Genomic DNA, 20,386 nt, shown 5'->3' with positions numbered 1-20,386 from the left:
CGTCTAGACTACTATAAACACCGGTGATTGCCGAATGAATGAGCACTACACTTGCAAATTTGCTGGCCGCACGCCTGAGTAAAACATGCTTGACACCTACAGTGCGGAGCGCGGGAGCGACGATCGAGCTTGTAAAGGTATCGTGAGATTTCAGACATTCTAAAAAGAGAATTCAGGTCTGCTCCGTGTTCACCCGGATAAGAAACAAGTGTGCGCGATGCGACACCAATATCACAAACCAGAGTGTCGAAGGCTATCTCTTCAACCCTGATCCTGACCGAATAATCCATCCACCCATCCATCTTCGGCCCAGTCCGCCTCCCACACTGAGCCTTCCTTCCGAGCTAGAGCCGCGAATACTCCTGGTATCTCTTCAACTACACGCACATCGATACCAAGGTCGTTCAGCTGCGCGAAAACGTATGTCGAGACGTCGCCTTCGAACTCCTTAGGTCCAGCACCGTAGCCACACCTGCACAAAAGCACGATCTTATTCAGGGCTGGCACCTCCGTCTTGCGCTCGACTATCATGTTGAGCCATGTAAGAATAGCCTTGGTAGGACATATTACGGTGAGTGACTCGAGGCTTGGAGGAGGTAAAATGCCGCGAAAGCAGTACAGCTCACCGAACGTATTGCGGGCCTCGAATACAAGTACACCTTGCAGAACCTCCATCTTCGTCAACTTGAGGAACGAGCGAAAGCTGTGCACGGTCGTACAACCACCGAAGCAACGCCTGGGATCGAAGTGATCAGACTCCTCGTAGTCGATTCTGATGGATTGCAAGCTTGCAGATACGTCTGTGTCCTCACCCAGAGCACGCGCAATGTGCTCGAAAGTACCCAGCCACTGCTTTACAACAGTCGGGATCCTCATGAACAGTATCTCTAGACGGGTGATGGTCGATCCAGCGAAGTCTAGTAGCAGAAGTGGAAGCTGATAGCCATGACTCAGATGGGCTTGGTCGTTTAGCTCATTCCAATCGCTTCGTATGATGAGTGTGTGGAGGTTCGCACAGCGGGGCGAGAGACACCGAGCCGATTCGTTGCCGAAGAAGACGTGCTCTGCAGTTGACAGGCCCTCATTGAAGGACTCCCAGCAGAGGTCGATCTCGAGGACTTGGAGGGAGATGAATGGGAATCTTAGTATGTCGATGCTCAAACCGGAGACTCTCAGGCGCTTAACGTTATAGAATTGCTTGAAGCCCGACCAGCGGCTTGGCGGTTGCTGCATCAGCTCGCTGTGGAGACAATAAAGCCAGCCCAGGACATCAACAGCAGGTGTACTCAGATCTTGCCTGTGATACATATCCATATAGAGCATGTCAAGGCTGTCGCAAAGTATGAGAAGCATTCCAGCTAGTGCGCTCAGCTGGCCGCACAATAAACCGCACCGCCAGGCCAGCTCTTCCTCACTCTCAAACGGATTCTCGTCCCTAAGGAAGCTCAGCCTATCGAGGCTCTGGGATATTTGTAGCAAAGAAGCTGCATGCGCGTTCGAGGAGGTATTTGGACGTTCTATGGTGGTGGCGCGTTCGTGTACTGGAGTCTCTCCATCATATTCGACAAGCCAGTTGGTCGCGGAAAATGTCAAGTGACGGATCTTGCTTCTCAGTTCCGGTCTTCGAACGATGGTGCGCACGAGGTACATGACGCTGTCACCCCGAGTACGAGGCAAGCTGATCGTCCGATATAAGAGCTCATCACCAATGGCTTTGAAGCGACGTGATGTCTGATTCAGGCTCCCAAGCGCTGGGTTGTCACCCTCAAGGTGTCTGGCTACTTCAAGCAGCAGCTCGTCGGGTAGATCGTTTATGGAGCGGAATCCAGGTCGAAGGGTATCCCGGGACAGCTCGGTAGCTGCGTTTCGCAGCTTCTCCTCGATCACTGTCGGCGGAAGATCCATCGCGACAAAACTCTCGGGCCGGTTCGGTTGGCGATGTCAAATTGCTCAAGCAGTTAGCCAAGGCCTACGATGAACTGATGTGCATGGGGTGACTTACTTCTCTTCGAAGTTACGCCAGGATGGCGGGTAACAAAGGCTTGTGACGACAGTTGGAAGGTTCGCGGTAAACTTTCCAGCTTTATCAAGTTGGTGTATTCATTGACCACCTAGGCAACCAATGAGCGTGCTGCAAACGCCGGTGTCAGGCACGTGATACGGCGGCGACACACCGCCCGCGTCCGCTTGTAGCACGTCAACCTAGGGAAAAAGTGAACACCCTAGGGTCTACATCGATGTTAACACACCCACTTTGCATGTACACATGTTAGTGTAGTCTGCAGACCTGTTCAGCTTTTTCCCTCGTATGAGGTGGTAGCGCAACGTATTCTATGCTCGTCTTTTGATGTCGCGTCCAATCTGAAATGACTTGGCCGTTTTCTTCCCATTGTACCTACGTACCTAGAACCGGGGTATATAGGGCTCGTCTGAGACTTCAATCTCAGTAGACGGGTACAAGTATGGACCTAGATCTTCTGGAATCCAGACGCATTTCCCGTTTACCCTCTCGCAATGTCCTCTCCAGTTCCATCGAACAAGGTGGTACTTAATGACGCGCCATTTCACTGCAGCCCAGAGATCTTTGTCGTATTCGTCACCCCAGGCTCGCTTGTTGTCGAGCTTGTCATGGATGCGCAGAACCTCGTCGAGATCAACGTCTTTGATGTGTTGGCCTCTGCAGTAGTTCTGATACCATGGCATGCGATAATTCGGAGCATTGGGATGATCTCGAAGGAGCTTTCTCAGTTTCATGCGCTCATTATACACCAGCGCGTCGGCTACATCGTCTTTGCCGCGGTTGTCAAAAATCCTTGTACCGTCTTCCTTGTAGGGATTTCTGGGATCGAAGTCTTTGGGATTTTGCTTGGTTCCTATCCCTTGGTCCTTGGTCCATTGGGCGTATGGTACAGGTAGGTAGTCGTCATCGATCTCGTCGAAGCTTTTTCCAACGTGCTTTCCATAGGTGAAGACCCACTTTGAGCCCGGCATTTCTGGCTCTCTATCGAGGAAGTGAAATTTGAGAGCTATCCGGGTGTAAGTGTGTTTGTGCCCACCGGTGGCGTAGATCCAGGAATTGATCCATGAAATTGGTGCTTCACCAAGTTTGCAACCGTTGTAGTAGCCGCCAAATTCACTATCGATTTTGTAGATAATATTCGCCCAATGAATGAGAGCCTCACGTAGACCAGGTTTTGAGTTCACCACGGCATCGTCGTCTGCTATCCTTGCTACCTCTTCGTCGGAGAGGTCCTCAAGGGTGCGGCCTTTGTGTTCTCCGAAATCGAGCTGATAGACCTCAACTTTCACGCGCTTGTTATCCGGCGACAGGGAATCTTGTCTTGAAAGGAGGTCCGGAGTCTCCTCGCGCTCCCTCTTGAACGACATGGTGGATGGCTGGACTGCAGTCGCTTCTTGACGAGAATCGAGCGTTCCACGTTGCCAATTGCAGTACGTCAGTAGGAGATACTATGTGTTGCAACCCTTCCAGCACATGTAGTATGAAGAAGAGAGTTTTAAGATATGGTAGCTCAATAGAGCAATGAGTGGAACGTTGGATGAAGTGGATAAAGAGGTTACGGGTCACAGTAGACGAGATGGACAGAAGCGGGGTGCGCGCAGACCGTCGAAGCTATCCCTGCCAACAGCCTTCATCGCTGGGCATTGTCCAGCATGTTCCATCGCTTTATCTTCAGCCTATCACGGACGTGCTGCTCCGCATCCTTAACGTTCCTTCTGCGGCGTCAGAGGGTTTGCGATGATCGCTGCCGTTTTGCCGGCGTTTCGTCCCCTTGTGACGTCAGACCCGTCCGCGCCGGCGCCGTTCCAACCACGCACGTTTCGTGCCTTGCATCGACGGGTACCACTAGGCCCGGCTCGATCCATCGCGCGGTGAGTGAGCCCAGCTGTCGCAGCATTGCAGTCACGAATATTCAACTACAGAGCTGCAACAGAGGAACTGAGGTTACAACCGGCAGCTTCCTGCCGCTCGCTACTGCAGGGGTCAATGTATCGTATGATTCGATGAACTACCGAGGCACATCGCCCCGGGCCTTCTCGACGCATCGCACCTCCTCCATTTCGCGGCTCCGCCACGCGCACACCACAAGCAGCAACGACGCCATGCGGTACTCATCTTTCACATCTCTGCCTGTATGAGATGCGCATCCACTGAATTTTACACGCGACGTATGCGACAAACCCTTTGGTACAGGCGTTTAGGACACAGCGGCATTAGCTTCGTCAATATTGTGGATAATTTTCGCATCAATTTCATCTTGTTACACGCCATCCATCGCACGATAACATTACGAGACCAGCAAACTTCCCATTCGATCGTCTCTGAGCTGCGTCCCATACCACCCACCTCACAACAGATCTACCGCTAGCATCTCATGAACAGCTCCATCAAATCTCATCGAGACCTCGCCTCAGTGAAATACTGTATGCGGGAATGTCTGTTGCCCCGTTCGCGATCGCGACCTCGCGGATCATGGTGTATAGCATCTTGGTCTTGGGCCAGCGCGCCCGAGGCGGCATTGTGGCTCCCCTGCTCATGAGCAATTCCAGTAACTCCTTGCTGTTTCGGTTGAGAGCAACTTCCATCGGCGAAACCGTCTCTGTGGACCGCTGGTACCTAGGAAAGGCGCCATTGACGTCTGCACCTGCATCCAGGACCGCGGCGACGACCGGGATGTCGCTGGCCTTGATGGCGCAGCAGAGGAAGTTGGTGAAAAGGGTTCCGTCGTTGATGTCCAATTCTTCGTCGTCCAGAAGCAAGTTGACCATGTCAACATTACCAGTATGACATGCAATTGTGAAGAGGCGATTATTGACCAGGCTGCCTGATGGATTCAGGCGTAGGATAGACTCTACTATGTCTGTGTTTCCGTGCTCGATGCCCATCTCGAGCCACCCGTTGTACGTGCGCTTCTCAACCCTGCGAAAGATTGTCTGGCGGAACTTGACAAGCTCATCCACGAAGCGTGTGTTGCCAGCCCGGATAGCGGAGCAAATCGCTTCTGCAAAGTTGTAGTCGTAAGAACCTAGAGTATCACGTTTGACCGACTTCTTGAGGTTATTCAGGTGGTGTAAGACTGCATTGAAAAGCTCGTCGTGTTTCGAAGTCACAGCCATCACCAGAGGGCCTTCGCCGAAGGTCGTGTAAGGAGACCAAATCGCGGGAGGCATTTGCGCTAGCAGAGGGCGAATCAAGTCAATCGCCTGAGTCGACATAGCCGCTACGATCTTCTCCCAGTGGTGAATGTCCGCGCCGTTTTCTGGATTGTTCCTCAACTGAATGGCTGGGTGGCGGTAGGAACGCCTCCAATTCATCATCATATACATTACTTCGTCAGGACCAGTGACTCGGACAAGACCTTCAACCATGCGGGTCTCAGTCTCCTTCCGCTGTCCTTTCGGGATTGAGAGTTCCGAAACCAAATAGTCAATCATTCGGTGGATCGTATTGAGTAGCCGGTTGTCGACATCGGCGGGCTTGTTCAGATGGGCAAGTATATACGTTGTGATGTTGGCAGTGATGACTCCCGGGATCAATCCAACGATATGCTTGGGCTGATTGCTGAGCAGGTCATGCTTGATTTCGCCAGCGAAAGTGTGACAAACGCTTCGAAGTTTCCAAGTGGCCCTGGGGCTATCAGAGTTGAGCGAGTGGATGATGTTTTGGAATATTTCCGTGGGTAGATCCAGAAGTTGCGCCATGTTGAGTTATTCTTGCGCTCGGTTGATGTCGTATACGGCGACTGGGTCGTTGGAAGATGGAGAGTTATATGTGGAGGAGCTAGTGGCTGGGGGTTACACTTTGTCAAATACGCTAAACAGCGCGCTAGTGCCATATTAAGGTGTTCGTGTGAAAGGCCTTCGCCCCGCCTAGGGTAGGCCCAAGCGCTGAAGAGTTTGGTCACATTCACTGCCACCATCACGAGAAGTGGCTCGAATTCGTGCCCCATAGGTAGGGTTTGCTGCATACATAATATCAGATCTTAACAATTAAACAGCTTCCAAGAAAGCGTATCCTTCTACTAGGCATGCCAGGTATCAGGATATGGGAACGATGGTCTGTACCGTGGTGGAAATGAAACGAAATAGCTCTTGGGGTAATTCTGTGCTAGGCCTTCAGCGATGATGGTAGGTGTATAGCTCTCGTTACATCAAGCCTTGCCAACTAGATACGCTTGCACCATATGTACTCGCATAGCCTGCCCATCTGCAACTTAAAGGACCAAAGTATACTCCTAGCACCTTGGCCCAACGCATACCATCACCATACTTGCCGTCCACCAGTAACAAGATTTCCTGCTTTCCATGCTGCAGTTATCAGTAGCCGTGTATTTCCCCACAGATGCAACAGAGATTTGAAGGCAGCAAGGTCTCTTTAATGCTTTTGCTTCGTCGATTGCTTCTGGGAGACTGCCGCATTCTGAAGGACGGCTTGCATCTTCTTTGAGAGGTGCCAAGTATAGGTAGCAGGAACGCTGGCTCCGCATTTGATCAAGTAGCACACGGCGTCGAAGTGGTTCAGATAGATAGCATACTCCAGTGGTGTAATGGCATCGCAATGCTTCAGACGATGGGTTGTTATAACCAAATTAATGTCTGCACCAGCTTCGACGACTGCGCGAATTACCGCAACACCACCAGCTCTTATGGAAGCCGCCAGGGCTGACATCTGGGCGCTACTAGAGTCTAGCTGAATGCTTCCGTAGTTGATGAGAGTGGTAACGATAGCTGAGTCTCCGGTCTTAACGCCCCGTTCGAAGATAGTAGTGTTGATCTGGAAGGGCTTGGTGTCGGGTGCGGCTTGGAGAAGAGTTCTGAGGACGCTGTTGCTTCGTGAGAGAATAGCACGATCAATCCACTGACGATAATAGGTTTTGTCGGGAAGGGTCAGGTAGCGACGAATGTAGCCAAGTAGTAGCTTTACCATGTCGACGTTATCATCCGCGATAGCTGGTTACATGGAGCCAAGCATACTGTATGGAGAACCAAACCCAATGACCTGATTCTTCTTGAACCTCTTCAACTTATGTTGATCCAGAACTGTCATCATAACAGCGATCATCTTGTGGTCTTGTTGTCGAACAGCAGCTAGTATTGGCTCTTCAAAAATACCCAGCGAGAGTGAGGTAGGAGCATGAGGTAGTAGTTTTGCGACGGCGTCATGAGCACCCACACTTATCGCCGCAATGAGCTGGTCATGATAGGTAATATCCTTGCTCAGTGCTTGGCGCCGTTCCCTGTATCTTTGCTCGCTCCCTGGCGAGGTTGAGCTATTCCGCCAGAGGAAGGTTGCAAGGAGCGGACATGTCTGCGCAACGCCGGCACAAACCTCCAGAAGGATGTTACGGTCGTCGAGACTGTCTATTGCGGTGAGCTCCTTGGTGACATACTCCACCATATTCTGTATCTTGGCGGGAAGCTCCGGTAAGACATCGCGTGGACTCTTGACGTGATATGCGAGGTAGTACATCATGTTCTCTTTGCGATTGAGTAGGCACCAGGCTCTGTAGCTGCGAAACGCCTCTCCCGGTTGTACGGCTAGAATGTTTGCGCTGATCTCCTGATCAAAGGTTCCTATGAAATTATCAGCCCTGAGCATTTGCGCGACCACGGGAATGAGAGTCTTACGGCATACGCTTCGCAGTTTCCAAGCACATAGGACACCGACATCACTGACGAGGCAGTTGATGACGTGCCTGAAGATCTCAGGCGGGAAGTCGAGCAAGTCCATCGCAGTGACTGAAGTCGTTACTCCAAGCTCGTCACTTCTCGAATCTGTCTCATGTTAGTACATATCGCAATCAAGCTGACGGGGGTTATTTACGTAGGGGTTTCAGTCGTTGCAGTCGCGACACAGTGCGGTGGAGAAAGGAAGGAAGCAGAGTGGGTTGCCTCAATAGGGAAAGGGCCTGTGTGCCAAGCTTTCTTGGTCCAGACAGAGGTAAAGGCAGTCGCAATCTTCGGTCACCTCGACTTATGTATCGCCCTGGCAACTGCAATCAGAGGTGAGCGCGGCTTTCATGACGAAATAGGCAGTCATAGATATCAGGCAGCCATGAGTTTGAGGAAGAGAAAATTACTTTTAGATAATTACAGTGTGGTTTCGTAAAACTTGAAGGGAAGGAAACAACCTTCTGAACGCATGCAAAATACCGAACTCGCCTGCCAATTTGTGTGTCAAAGGCAAAGACCCATCTGTAAGCTCCAGTGAGCGATAAATAGCCGCGGTAGAGACATACATCTACGAGGCCCTACAAGTCAGGGTGATGCGACAATGTCACCCTCGGCTCCAAGTTTCTCAATATCTGCCCTCTTCATTCTCTTGAAATGCTTGTACTCCAGCACGTGCCCACCGTCGTTCTTGATCTTGGCATGTCGCAGAATCGCATATGTAGCCTCATGCTTTGACCAACATGCAATGTTTGGTAGGTGTGCACCTGCATCAATCAGAGCTTGAATGATGGACGGGTTCTTCTTGTGCATTGCCACTTTCAGAGCAAGCCTTATCGTAGAGTAGTATGGCGTCGGATAGTTGACGTCAGCGCCAGCCCGTATGAGTAAATTGACGATTTCGGGTTTGTTCGAGTTGATGCCTGAAATCATCGCACAGGTCGCTGCCGCTGTCTCAATGAGGTCTTCCTCAACACACAACTTGACGATGTCCTGGCGTCCTTTTGCGCATGCCAGGGAAAGCTGTGAGGAGGTTATAGGATTCGTCGTCTTTTTCTTGATATAAGGAACGTCTAATACACGCTGGAATACCGCCAGACTCGACTTGCGGATGGCTGTGTCGAGAAAAGTGTTGTACTCAGCTTTCAAGAATGTGAACCCTGCTTGCTTGTACCACGTGGATAATATACCAAGTACCTCAGGACGGGAATGCTCGACGGCGGCCAGGATGGCCCGTGAAATGTTGAACTCGCTCACTTCCCATTCTTTACAAGCAAATGGGTCTTGCTGGACGACCATTCGTATGCGCTGGGCTTCGTGAGAACCTTGCAAGGCCGCGTCTAGCTGTTCCAGTATGACTTTGACAGCAGGAACCTGTCCTTCTGCAGTCGCCCGCAAGAGAACACCTCCGAAGACGGGATGAGTATCGTAGCTGCGCAGTGATTCCATCGCCGTTTTAATGAGTCCAAGTTTTCCGAGGATTGACGCAGCCACGAGCTGATCGATTGCTCCGAAACGGGTGCCGAGGTACTCAGGTTTCAAGCCTTTTCTGCTGCCATAGCCTCGCAAAGCGCGTATCATTTCGTCATTTGTGGTGTCAGCGCCTAGTCTGTCGCATAGGTCCCTTTGCAACCCTTCTTTCTCGCTCTCCGTGACAGTTCCTAGCCCTTCTGAAACATAGCTGATCATGTTGTTGATTCTTTCGGGTAGGTACGGATGCACATCCAAGGGTACCCTACTTCGGTAGTAGAGGTAGAGGCCAAAATTGTGGCGCAAAAGGTCGTTCGAGATGTAGGTGAGATCTTTCAAGGTCCGCTTGGCGAAGATGTCGTACGTTATAGCTAGCTTGAATGTACCTCCACTCGGTCAGCTTCAATTCGTAATATGAGACCTCACCACCGCTTTACTCACCACAGACCCCACGGAGCTTCCAGGCCTCGTTAACGCCAGCGACAGAGACTAGCTCATGAACGACGTTCTCAAACACTTCCACAGGGAAGTCGAGGAGTGACATGACCGCAGACACTATTGGTGGTGACGTTTTAATGTTCTTGGTCTGTGACGTGCTCATATTGGCTTTGATGTAAGGTTGAGGCGACTGGGGTACCTTGGTAGTCTGGCCACTTGCCGAGGTATGTTTCGTGGTCATGTCTTTGTAGTGAGATCGACTCACAGCTATCGGTATCAAGAGATGAGAATGAAGAGAAGATTGGAGGAGGAGTATAGTAGTTGGGGTGCTAGATATACTGCTCTAGCGTGGCGCTAGCGCCATGTTCTCGCTCTTGGTGAGAGAACACGTTCTGAGGGGCGATAATACGGCCAGGTAAAGGTGGAAAGGTCACCTGTACTCGAGAGGCAGAAATTCAGATAATTGTATGCAGCGTTCCTGCCCGGCCTCCCGGCAAACATATCAAATTCGATGTTTGCGTCGCAACTTCTCGAGCCTATCCTCCTCGCTCTGCAGATATGCCTCCTCGTCCTGCTCCATTCTGTTCTGACTCTCCATGAACGTCGGGACCTCATCTCCACTCTGCTTCATTCTGGCGTCTCGCAAAGCGTTGTACGGCTCTGGTTCCGATATCGTGTACCAAAGGTCGACGTGACGCACGAGAGCGCCTCGCTGAAGAAGATACTTGACTGCAGCCATCGAGTGAGCGGCGGCGAACTCCAGCGGACTTTCATTCTGGGCTGGTGTCCCACAGTACGTTTTCGGCTTGGTAGTCAGGTAGTCCGTCTTGTTGATGTCGGCGCCAGCATCAAGAACTGCTCCGATAATAGCAGTGTCGTCGTCCGAAGTCTTGACAGCGACATGGAGTGGCAGATTTTGAGCGGAACCCTTGTTGACATCTACTTGTCCTTCTGATAATAGGACTCTGACAATGTCTAGGCTATGTGCCTTGCAGGCATAAAGAAAGACGTCTGTAGTGACTTTTGGTCCACGTGGAGAATGTAGCACTATCTGGCGTACTATCTCCGCATTTGGAGGCTGGACGAATTTCACGGCTTCTCGCAGACTCTGCACATACACATCCCTCACGCCTTTGTGATCATGGTACGACCTCTTCAGAAACTCTGTGAGTCGACCGACAGTACCGGCAGAGTGCTGGTGTATCGCAAGCCTGAAAGCATAAGGTATGTAGAGGCTCTCAAGAGTACTCTTTCCCTGCCGGCGCTTTGCATGATCCAAGATCAGTTGTAAGGTGTCTTGATCGTCTGTAACCACTGCTGCAAGAAGCGGACTCATACGTCACTAGCGGCGACAGGATCAGGCACCAATCACGTGCTCACGCGTCTCGGTGCTCCCGAGGTTCCTACCTAGGTAGGGTTCCAGGGTCCAACGTTTGTGCACGCATCAGCACAGCGGGATCCACCCATAGCCAGTGAAATGACAGGTGATGCGCAATGATCAGTCTTGCACCTCGTCCTCCGTGTACTCCTGCAGCAAGTCCTTGCGGCCAGCATACGGCGACGGCTCGACATACGTGTCCTGAAATCGTTCAATCCAATCTTCTCCTATCTGGGCCGGCGTGCTTTCCTGGTCGACTGGGATTGGCGTATTGCTTCCACAGACGCTCAAATCGCCTATGTCGAAACGAACATTTCCCTCGCCTTGTTGTATCCCTCGCATAACGCGTGTGAACGATTCAGAAAAGAAACAGCAACTGTCCAGGAGGCTAAGCGGGCTTATGGGACGTGGAGCGAGCGGTTCGAGTGTTCTTTGCCACCTGGCATCCTCGAGCATTTGCTCAAGGAGAGCGAGCGTGCTTGCAGTGTTTCTGGAGTGGAAGATCAAAGAAAAGCGATCGGGAGACAATCTCGATGAAAGAGCCACGGCTTCCTCAAACCACCGCATGAAGGCCTGAGATACGCGCACTCGTTCTATCTCTCCGTCGATATCCCAGACTTGACCATCGTGGTATTGAACTACAAGTTGCTCGAAATAGGGCTGACCGATCTTACTCGTGATGGCCATAGTCTTTGTATCTACTTGGCGACGAATACTGATGCGGGGATACTGTTGCAAAATGCTGACTAGACCCAGGCCATGGCACTCCGAGTATGCTATGCTGGCATGGGCTTCATCGAGTACAATCTTGCGAACAGCGGATAGAACGCTCGGGTCTAGACCGTTGAGAAATTGTATGGCAAGCGCAGCTGCGGAGAAGTAGCGCTTAATGGGACCGTCCTCATATATGGGGCTATCACTCTTTGATGAACTCCAGGAGATGCATCGTTCTTTCAGCGAGGCGATTTCTGCTGGGTTGGGTATCATCCAAGGGTCAGGGGTCCCAGCGAGCAGTGATGCTACATTTGGCTGTTCAGGCCGCTGCCCAAGGACTTCGTCATCTTTCCAAAACTCCCACCACCTTCTTGTCCCCTTTCCCCGGGACAGCATGAACTTGACGAATCCACGATGAATGGAAGGTGGATGACGCCAAAGTCTCCAGTCAACCACCATTTGCAGGGGGGTCGGTGCAATCGTTTCATGACCTCCGCGAAGGCGGTGAAGCAGCGAGAGACATTGGGGAAAGTCCACTCCGGCATGCTCAATCATATCTTCGGTGATGGCTTTACGAACCTTGTAAAGTTGGTAGGCGGTCTTTACATGAATCCATTTGAGAGCGATTGCAAAGGACGCGGCTCTATCGCTCGTCTCACGGTCGACCCAGCCCGTCCGAAAAGTGACGGTATTCGTTTCAAAGATGACGGGTCTTAACTCGTGGGCTACTTGACTGCAGGTTTGCATGAATGAGAGATCGATCGGGTCGCCGTTGGCTGTGCGTAGCCTGCGCGTGCGCTGATTATAGAGGTAGCCGCCATTCTGGGCAGCATAGTGGGTATAAATCTCATCCCGTAACTCTCGAGGCAGATCGAAAACCCCCATCATGGCAATGTTGTAAGTGGTGATGGGTTGCGGGATAGGTTGATTGTTCTGATGAGATGGGTGAGTGATGATGGATAACTAACGAAGGAGCGAACCATGGACCCCACACATTTCGCCAAGAGGAACCGGCAGCGAGAGCGCTCGACCATGAGCCGCGATGAATGAAGCGAGACTAGCGACACCGCTGTGCCAAACAACGCCGATGCCTAGAGCACTACGTTGTCTCTGTGGCAATGCGTGCAAATGCAAAAAGCACGAAGGTTGAACGAGGAAGTGTCGGTTGAACAATTGATTCGCGTGCCAACACACCTCAACCAGCATGACGTCTCTAGTGTATCGTAGATAACCCAAACGCCGTAATAATGCAGCCTGTATAAGGATAGAGACCCATGTACACCATATGATACATTTCGTCATTGCAATCCATCCGTCTCTTCTGTACACCCGCTTATGATGCCATCACCTGAAGTTGGCTGTTCCCGGCACGTCCTTGATCTCCTCAAACTTGGTGCCCATCTTCACGACGCTGTATCTTATCAAACGAGGGTCCAAGCTCATGGTTCGGCGTAAAGCGTGCTGTGCGCGGGCACTCGCATCGAAGCGCATGATGAAGTGGTGGCCGTAGTGGTGTGTGGTTTGCAGCTTCTTCGCTGGCTTGGGAAGGAGGAAGGTGCCCCAGTTGGAGACGCCGCGGACTACGCCTTGTTGGTCGAGGACAATCTTTCCGGCGGTTTTGGCGATTCTGGAACATGTCGGGTCAGCGTTTGGCTGGGGGTGTTGGAGGGCGAATTTACTCTTTAACTTCAGAGAGGCGGCCGGGCCGTACCTGCGCTTGTTAGCATGTACTTTTGTGATCAATGCGACGCTCCTCATACCACTCCGATCATCTCGTACAGCATCTTGCCTCGTTTGCGCCGTGGTGTTGCTGCCGTCGTGCCTTCCGTCGCGAAAAGTGTTCGAATGCGGCCAACCTTTCCGTAATCGCGGAGGAGCTCCACCAATGTCTTGGCGCGTGTTATCACCTTTCCAGCGCCCGCAACTTGAAGCTTCACAACCCACACACAATCTGCTACAATGGCTGCCCGGACTTCAATCGCACGCGCTGCGCGCCAATTCACCTCCGCCGCCGTGAAGAGGCCATCACCATTCGTCTGCCAGAGGTGGCAGCAGGCGGCTCAGAAGCCACGGTTATTCTCGGTATCTGCCGCACGTACGCACATCTGAAGCTCTGAGAAGCAATTGAGAGGCGAGCATGGGTGCTGACTGAGGGCAGTGAAGGAGAAGAAGTACACCGAGGACCATGAGTGGATTGAGATGTCTGCAGACGGCAAGACATGTATGCGCACCCTCCCCCACATCCCCACATCCCCATACGCCCTTACTGTCCAAGCGTTCTGTGACTGACACATCGCGTAGGCACCCTAGGTATCTCCGAATACGCTGCAAAGGCCCTCGGCGATGTCGTCTACATCGAGCTCCCCCAGATCGAAATGGATGTTAGCGAAGGCGACGCCATTGGCGCTGTCGAGTCAGTCAAGTCTGCCTCAGACATCCTCACACCCATCTCTGGCACCGTCGCGGAAGTCAACTCAGCGCTGGAGCAGACTCCAGGCAATGTCAACAAGGACCCCGAGGGCGAGGCGTGGATCGCCAAGATCACCGTGTCTGGAGAGCCAAGCGGCAAGACCATGACCAAGGAGGAGTACGCCGAATTTACTGAAGAGTAGACGTGCGGGAAGCAGTTTGGGGGAGGGATGGATGCATGGGATACAGGCACCTAGGCGCACACTTCAACATGAAATGCGAGACTTCAGTCAAAATCTCACTTTGCGCGTATCAGCTATCGAAATCGCCATACCTGCGAGAGAGAGAGTACAGAGCATTGACAGCAAACAGGATCGCATTAACATCCCAGAAATTTCGTACATTTCTACTCCAAACGATTCTCCTCTTCCCATGCTGTTTCCGACTCCCCAATCCTGTCCACAGCTTCAGTCACCATCTGCGAAACCTCCAAATACAGATCACGAAACGCTTTCTCTTTTCCTATACCCCTGCCCTCAAGTATAATCTTATCATCAACGACAAGATACATGACGTATGTGCTGTCGCGCGCAGGGCGACTAGCCATCCTCCGCAAACGAAAATACACGTCCGATCTGATATCCAGCTGAGGGAAGTAGCCTTGCTTGTACAGCCAGGCCATGTTTGCTGTTCAAGGAGTCAGTAAACATACACAATGTTTGAATTAGGCTAAGCGAGGGAAATGAATGAGCGTGTCATGTTGATGAGGGAGATGCTCACTGGTCAAGCTAACATCGGATTTAGAGACCCGGAGCAAGAGCTCGTTGAATCCAATGGAGATGTCTTGTAGCGACAGATATTTGCGATCTGCATCTTGTTAATTGTTTGCCCTCGCATCAAGTAGGTCTGAAATCAACGTACCGTTGGCATGCCATAGTCTAGTATCTTCGCGCTCTGCGACTTCCTCCGCTGACTCGGTTGAAGTAGATGGCGACTTCAGTGGGCTTTTCATGGATTCCGAGGGGTTCTCTTCTTTTCCAATACCCATGGAGAGGGCGACGTATCCCAGCATGGTCGTGGGAGGGAGCATACACAAGACGCATATCGTAGTTAAAATCATGGCTTGATGTTGTAGCTTGATGCACCAGGAGGCTTGTTAGTTTCGAAAAAGCGAGGGCTGATGGTGAGCTCACACATCGCCTATGTATAATATCCAACGCTTGATATCTGGTTGTCGCTATGCGAACCTTGGGAGAGGTTTCCAAGAAGCGAGAGTAACCAGGCTGTGTCTTTCGCGCTTCAGAGACGACGAGCCAACCACACCTTCCGCAATTCATACGGCCCATGAACAATGACATGGTCTCGAATGAGAAGTATGGGAAATCTACAAACTTCTTCCCAGTGTCCCAAGGTTCACGTATCTAAGTCACACTACACTTCTAACCCTTTGAAAAAACATATAGAAACGCCCACCCGCACCAAGACCTCGATAATCCAGCTAAACAAATCGCACCGCCGCATACGTTCCCAAGGCACAAAGCTGACCACGACATCTCATCAAAGCTCCAACATGACGAACGGCAAAGCCATAACACCCTGCGAAAGCGCCCTCACTGCAGGCCCAACTGCAGATCCCAATCGACCGTCATCTCCAAGGTCCTTGGTGTCAGAATTGAGAGTACTACTGGGAGTGATAGATTCCCGCCCGAAGCCCACTTTCACACAATCGCAAGTCGCAGTCGAACTCAAATCGGCATTCTCACGTTATTTTCTCATCTACGACGACGATGATGATGACGAAGATGACGAGGACGACGTTGATGAGTGGCTGAAAGAGAGCATAAGTGCGCAATCTCCCGCCCCATTCCGACTCATATCCCGCTAACACGAAAGTCAGACAACCTATCTTTCCTCGCCGTAAACAACCGTTTCCCTTCCAGTCTTTCGCTGAAGGACTATGCGAAGATTGACGTTTTGACCTCTCTGCGGAGTCATGATCAGTATTCGATGCTCCTGGTGCACGAGAATAAAGTTTTGGTCGAGGGACAAGCAGGCGAACATAGTAAAATGGCCAAGGGCTTGTTTAAGTCGATTGCGATGGAGGTGGGCAAGGTTATTAAGGAGAGGAAAGAGATGGGCGAGAGATGGGTCGGCCCGTGAGAGAACAAGGGGGTTTGTAGAGAGGACTGAGATGTTGGTGTTGGATATAGTGTGCATTGAAGATTTATAGCTATGTATATCCCAAACCACCAGTCGGAATTAATCCTCCATCGTCCACATTTCGCTTCCTTACCACACGCTCTACCAACAACCTATCCAGTCCACACATTGGGCCCAGGGCAAGTATACGTAGTGGCCTTGCTACCATATGTATCAACCATGATTCCTGGGTCACTCTGCGCCGCGTATCCGGGAATGTTCGCAAGGAAGTCACCACTCGGCGAAGCACTGCCGGAACCCGTGACTTCGATTTGTGCGCATTCAGCATAGAACTGAGGTGAGTTGGCCTGGTGAAGAGCAAGAAGCTCGTGGCGAACGAGGTAGTTGCCCGGTGCGAGGGACGCGGGGACCTTGGATTCCCAGTACAAGTTCTTGAGGACCTTGGCGGTGCCCCAGCTGCGGCCCGAGAGGGGAGGTGCGGTCATGCCTTCTTGGTCGATCTAGCCAGCGTCGTTAGTAAGAGACTTGTGAATATCAGACTCGATAAGATGTGTACCTTGAACCACTTCTTTCCAGAACCGTCACAGCTCTTAAAGTCGCCAGAGCACTTATACATCCACACCATGACGGGGCCTTGCTCGTGGGTCCATTGCTTCCAGTTTGCGCGGATCTTCCCGCCGGCTGCTACCTTGGCGGAGAGATCGGCTGAGGTGCCGCCGTTGCACATAACCTTCTTGTCGTTGACGCTCATGGTGGGGTTGTAGTCAGGCCATTGGCGTTGAATGGTCTTGGGTGAGGAGGAGGGCGAGAAGCCTTCGTATCTGAGGTGGGAGTCAGGTACTTGTCTTGATGGTACTGCTGAAGTTGAGGGATGGCTTACCCGGGGTATGTTACTCCGTCGATGACATAGCTGGTGACGGCGCCGTGGGCTGCGGCTTGGGCTGCGAGGAGCGCTGTGGGTAAGAAGACGTTTGAGAACAGCATATTGAAGGCGAACAAATGTATGCTTCCAGGTGTGATGTGATCCCCATCCCGTCTGCACCCCAGCCTTATATACTCGTGTCATTGCAACATCGCCCTACCTTTACGCCCACCACTACTCTCCAATATCCCTCATGATCACATTACTACAGCCCACCACTCGCCTCTTTCAGACAAGCCTTGTCGCGCCCACTTCACATAAACGCGATAGTACTACCTCAATATCCACGTAATATACAAAGATGCTGTGCCCGGACCGGTTAAACACCATTGGCTGCACAACACTATACGTGCTTCGCTAGCGAGCGAGCCTCCATGTCGGCTCTTGGGTCCCGAGCCAGATCGGGAAGATGATGGGACCGCGAGCGGTACCCTGGATGTTTAATCTGCATGCGAAGGTGGGGATGTGCGGCGTGACGAGGCACAAGGTGAATGGTGCTATTGTCGTGTAAGCGACGATGTTCTGGAATATGCAGAAGCAAGCCACATGGGAAGCGGAAGAGGCGTCGGTGGCAGTGGAGAGAAGTTTTAATAGGGATGTCGCTTCAGGTGCTCGCTGCGAATGAGTGCAGCGACGAATGATCTAAGCCCCCAGCCAGTACTCGTACAATGGCGTATTGGCTTTGTTTGTAAGAAATTTTTGTCGGGTGAGCCTCACACTATAAGATGAGAAGCATCTTCCTAGTCACCTTAGATGGCGAGGTTGATGTTGGCTGCGCAATCGTGCTAAGGACCGGCACCTGCCTGAGGTGTGAATGCCACGTGCAGGATGCGTCTGGGTGCACTTCGTAACAGCGAGGCGTGGTTGAATGCGACCTGCCATCTGTGGAGTACCTAGCAAGGACCCCCGATGACATCATGGAAGCGATGTTAAAAGTGATGGAAGTCATGAAAGAGCACTGCAGGTGTCAGCACAAGCACCAGGCGGAGGCGCTAGCCTTCACGCTAGCTGGGCGCACCTGCCAATGGGCCTTTCTTAGCACTCCGCGAGTTTCATCAACTCCACATGACACAGAGAGTGCAAAGAGCAAGATCATAAAGTGGGAATTCATTGCGAAAACGACTGTGACCCAAGGCGTGGTCTGGTATCTCTCACCCTGTCCAAATTTTGCAAGGAAAAACATAAGCGCCTCCAGCGTACTAACAACAGATGATCTAAAAGTTCTTCGACGCTTCAACCCCCTTTCCGTCTGCTCCGTGCATGATTTCTTCATCGTAACGATCAGCATCGCTATCGGTGTAGGCGACACTGATGTCCGTGATCTCGTCGCCGACTTCCATCCAGACGTCGCTGGTCGCCGGGATAGGGCTGATCTTGCACAGCGCCCAGTATGTAATGCTTGCGACCAAGAAGCCAGCAAAGAAGTTGAGGTCATAGATGCGCTTCGCACCAATGGGTACGTCGCGACCGATAGCTCCTGCAAACCCGACGACGTTGATGAGGATACCGGCAATGTAGGCTGCATAGCCGCGCCAGTGGAATCCAAGGGTGTAGTAGTAAGGACCAGTCTTCTTTCCAGAGTATAGGTCTTTGATCTGAAGATAACCTTTTCGGACGATGTAGTAGTCGCAGATCATGACACCCGCAATGGAGGAAAGGAAGACGGAGTAGGCAGAGAGGTAGGTTGTGAAATTGTTGGTGTCGGAGAGGAGGTTCCATGGGCACATGACGAGGCCGACGAGCGCACAGATGTATCCACCACGTCTGATACTGATCCATCGGGGTGCAAGTGCTGTCATATCAGTTCCGGCACTGATGGAGTTCGCTGCGATGTTGGTTCCGAGTTGGGCGAGCGCGAAGGCTGCGGCGATGCAGAAGACACCGAAACGTTGAGCTGAGCCACCCTCATCCAGGAAAGACTCCAGCAACTTCAAAGGATCCCAGATAGCCTCGCCGAAGATCACAGTGGATGACGATGAGACGATGATACCGATGAACGAGGTAATGGCAAATCCAATGGGGATAGTAAGCAGTTGCGGAAGGAAGGCGTTCGATGGCTTCTTCGCAAAACGGGCGAAATCAGGGTCGTTGACGATCAAGGTAGCGAAGTTCGCAATGGCACTCATGATTCCGCGGACCATCATCCAACCAAGCGCAGATCCGCTGAGTGTACCTTGTTGATGGACAATCGGGCCCAATCCCTTCGCACGAACGACGGCCCAGATGAAGAAGGCGACGCCAGCAGTCGGAACAACATAGGCCTTGACGGTAAACAGGTGGCGGATCTTGTGTACTGGCGGGTAGATGAAGGGTAGCGATCCAGCCCAGAAGAGGAAAAAGGACACAAAGGCGACGGTGGTCGTGCCGGAGCTGGGGATGCCGTTGGTGATGCCACCTGTACCGGGGCCCTCAGAGTCTCGCCAGTTGTTCCAGATGGCGCGAATCATGAGGCGGACGCAAGTACCGCCAATCCATGCTTGTACGCCGTACCAGATACTGGCCATGGCTGCACGGTTGAAGACGGGCCATAACGCTCCCCAGATACCGAAAGATGAGCGGTTAACAACGGGGAAGGAGATGTGGTATGTCGCGCCGATTCGACCAGTCATGCAGACGAAGCAGGCGGCGATGGAGTATCCAAGCTATCAGTTAAATTAGCGAATGTCGGTCTAGTTAATATCGATTTCCATACCCAGACACATATCCAAGATTGCCACCATGAAAGACCGTCAACAATGTTTGCGGACGAGATCATCCAGGTGTTGATGTTGAACGAGTCGGCTGCACAGTATTAGCCTAAGTCTGTCGTTGCTTGGGAAAATGTTCGACGTACCGACCCAAAAGCCCACGAAATTCCAAGCGCCCCATTGACGACGCTCCGGCTCGACAGGCTTCAAATCGTGGTTAAAGAGCATAAGTTGCGCAGTGGTGAGGTTGGGTTCGCTCTCGACGGCGAGCTTATCGGCCCAGTACGCGACCTTTGAGTTCTTGACTTTCTCCATGATCAGGCTGTAGGAGAAGAAACCTTCGTCGCTGGAATGGTGACGAGTCGAGGTTGCAACAGGCCTTATGAAGCTTTCGCTTCGGCTGCTCGAAGCCGCTGCTTGGTAGGATTCAAGATCCCCGCTCGGATGACGTGGGGTGCTCTCAGAAGCGAGTGAAGGTCTTGGTACGCCTAGTCTTGGTGAAGGTTGTTGGTGGAGGAG

At 52.0% G+C, this 20,386-nt stretch overlaps 10 protein-coding genes across 10 annotated transcripts; 1 reads left to right on the top strand and 9 right to left on the bottom strand.

Annotated features, from left to right (window-relative positions):
• Positions 1–261: 261 nt before the first annotated feature.
• J4E84_004517 (uncharacterized protein) lies at positions 262–1,905 on the bottom strand (the record flags this gene model as incomplete). Its single annotated transcript, XM_049387120.1, has 1 exon — positions 262–1,905. One exon carries the CDS (start codon positions 1,903–1,905, stop codon positions 262–264), a length of 1,644 nt encoding a protein of 547 aa, XP_049244893.1.
• Positions 1,906–2,403: 498 nt separating this feature from the next.
• J4E84_004516 (uncharacterized protein) lies at positions 2,404–3,387 on the bottom strand (the record flags this gene model as incomplete). Its single annotated transcript, XM_049387119.1, has 1 exon — positions 2,404–3,387. One exon carries the CDS (start codon positions 3,385–3,387, stop codon positions 2,404–2,406), a length of 984 nt encoding a protein of 327 aa, XP_049244892.1.
• A 1,020-nt stretch (positions 3,388–4,407) lies between these two features.
• On the bottom strand, positions 4,408–5,721 carry J4E84_004515 (uncharacterized protein; the record flags this gene model as incomplete). The annotated part of the gene is made up of 1 exon (XM_049387118.1): positions 4,408–5,721. One exon carries the CDS (start codon positions 5,719–5,721, stop codon positions 4,408–4,410), a length of 1,314 nt encoding a protein of 437 aa, XP_049244891.1.
• Positions 5,722–6,394: 673 nt separating this feature from the next.
• On the bottom strand, positions 6,395–9,760 carry J4E84_004514 (uncharacterized protein; the record flags this gene model as incomplete). Its single annotated transcript, XM_049387117.1, has 5 exons — positions 6,395–6,937; positions 7,349–7,593; positions 7,648–7,794; positions 8,301–9,545; positions 9,601–9,760. The coding sequence occupies 5 exons, from the start codon at positions 9,758–9,760 to the stop codon at positions 6,395–6,397; spliced, it is 2,340 nt and encodes a 779-aa protein (XP_049244890.1).
• Positions 9,761–10,099: 339 nt separating this feature from the next.
• Positions 10,100–10,933, bottom strand: J4E84_004513 (uncharacterized protein; the record flags this gene model as incomplete). Its single annotated transcript, XM_049387116.1, has 1 exon — positions 10,100–10,933. The coding sequence occupies one exon, from the start codon at positions 10,931–10,933 to the stop codon at positions 10,100–10,102; it is 834 nt and encodes a 277-aa protein (XP_049244889.1).
• Positions 10,934–13,033: 2,100 nt separating this feature from the next.
• J4E84_004512 (uncharacterized protein) lies at positions 13,034–13,473 on the bottom strand (the record flags this gene model as incomplete). Its single annotated transcript, XM_049387115.1, has 3 exons — positions 13,034–13,316; positions 13,369–13,400; positions 13,450–13,473. The coding sequence occupies 3 exons, from the start codon at positions 13,471–13,473 to the stop codon at positions 13,034–13,036; spliced, it is 339 nt and encodes a 112-aa protein (XP_049244888.1).
• A 175-nt stretch (positions 13,474–13,648) lies between these two features.
• Positions 13,649–14,301, top strand: J4E84_004511 (uncharacterized protein; the record flags this gene model as incomplete). The annotated part of the gene is made up of 3 exons (XM_049387114.1): positions 13,649–13,784; positions 13,848–13,910; positions 13,991–14,301. The coding sequence occupies 3 exons, from the start codon at positions 13,649–13,651 to the stop codon at positions 14,299–14,301; spliced, it is 510 nt and encodes a 169-aa protein (XP_049244887.1).
• A 203-nt stretch (positions 14,302–14,504) lies between these two features.
• On the bottom strand, positions 14,505–15,170 carry J4E84_004510 (uncharacterized protein; the record flags this gene model as incomplete). Its single annotated transcript, XM_049387113.1, has 3 exons — positions 14,505–14,785; positions 14,879–14,965; positions 15,020–15,170. The coding sequence occupies 3 exons, from the start codon at positions 15,168–15,170 to the stop codon at positions 14,505–14,507; spliced, it is 519 nt and encodes a 172-aa protein (XP_049244886.1).
• A 1,240-nt stretch (positions 15,171–16,410) lies between these two features.
• J4E84_004509 (uncharacterized protein) lies at positions 16,411–17,242 on the bottom strand (the record flags this gene model as incomplete). Its single annotated transcript, XM_049387112.1, has 3 exons — positions 16,411–16,758; positions 16,815–17,079; positions 17,139–17,242. The coding sequence occupies 3 exons, from the start codon at positions 17,240–17,242 to the stop codon at positions 16,411–16,413; spliced, it is 717 nt and encodes a 238-aa protein (XP_049244885.1).
• Positions 17,243–18,394: 1,152 nt separating this feature from the next.
• On the bottom strand, positions 18,395–20,182 carry J4E84_004508 (uncharacterized protein; the record flags this gene model as incomplete). Its single annotated transcript, XM_049387111.1, has 3 exons — positions 18,395–19,822; positions 19,873–19,961; positions 20,014–20,182. The coding sequence occupies 3 exons, from the start codon at positions 20,180–20,182 to the stop codon at positions 18,395–18,397; spliced, it is 1,686 nt and encodes a 561-aa protein (XP_049244884.1).
• Positions 20,183–20,386: the final 204 nt, after the last annotated feature.

Source organism: Alternaria hordeiaustralica (genome assembly GCF_023758085.1).
Source record: "Alternaria hordeiaustralica strain BMP 2776 chromosome Unknown scaffold_7, whole genome shotgun sequence".
Taxonomy (NCBI): domain Eukaryota; kingdom Fungi; phylum Ascomycota; class Dothideomycetes; order Pleosporales; family Pleosporaceae; genus Alternaria; species Alternaria hordeiaustralica.
Note: the sequence above shows the minus strand (reverse complement) of the source record. Positions and strands in the feature narration are given on the sequence as shown.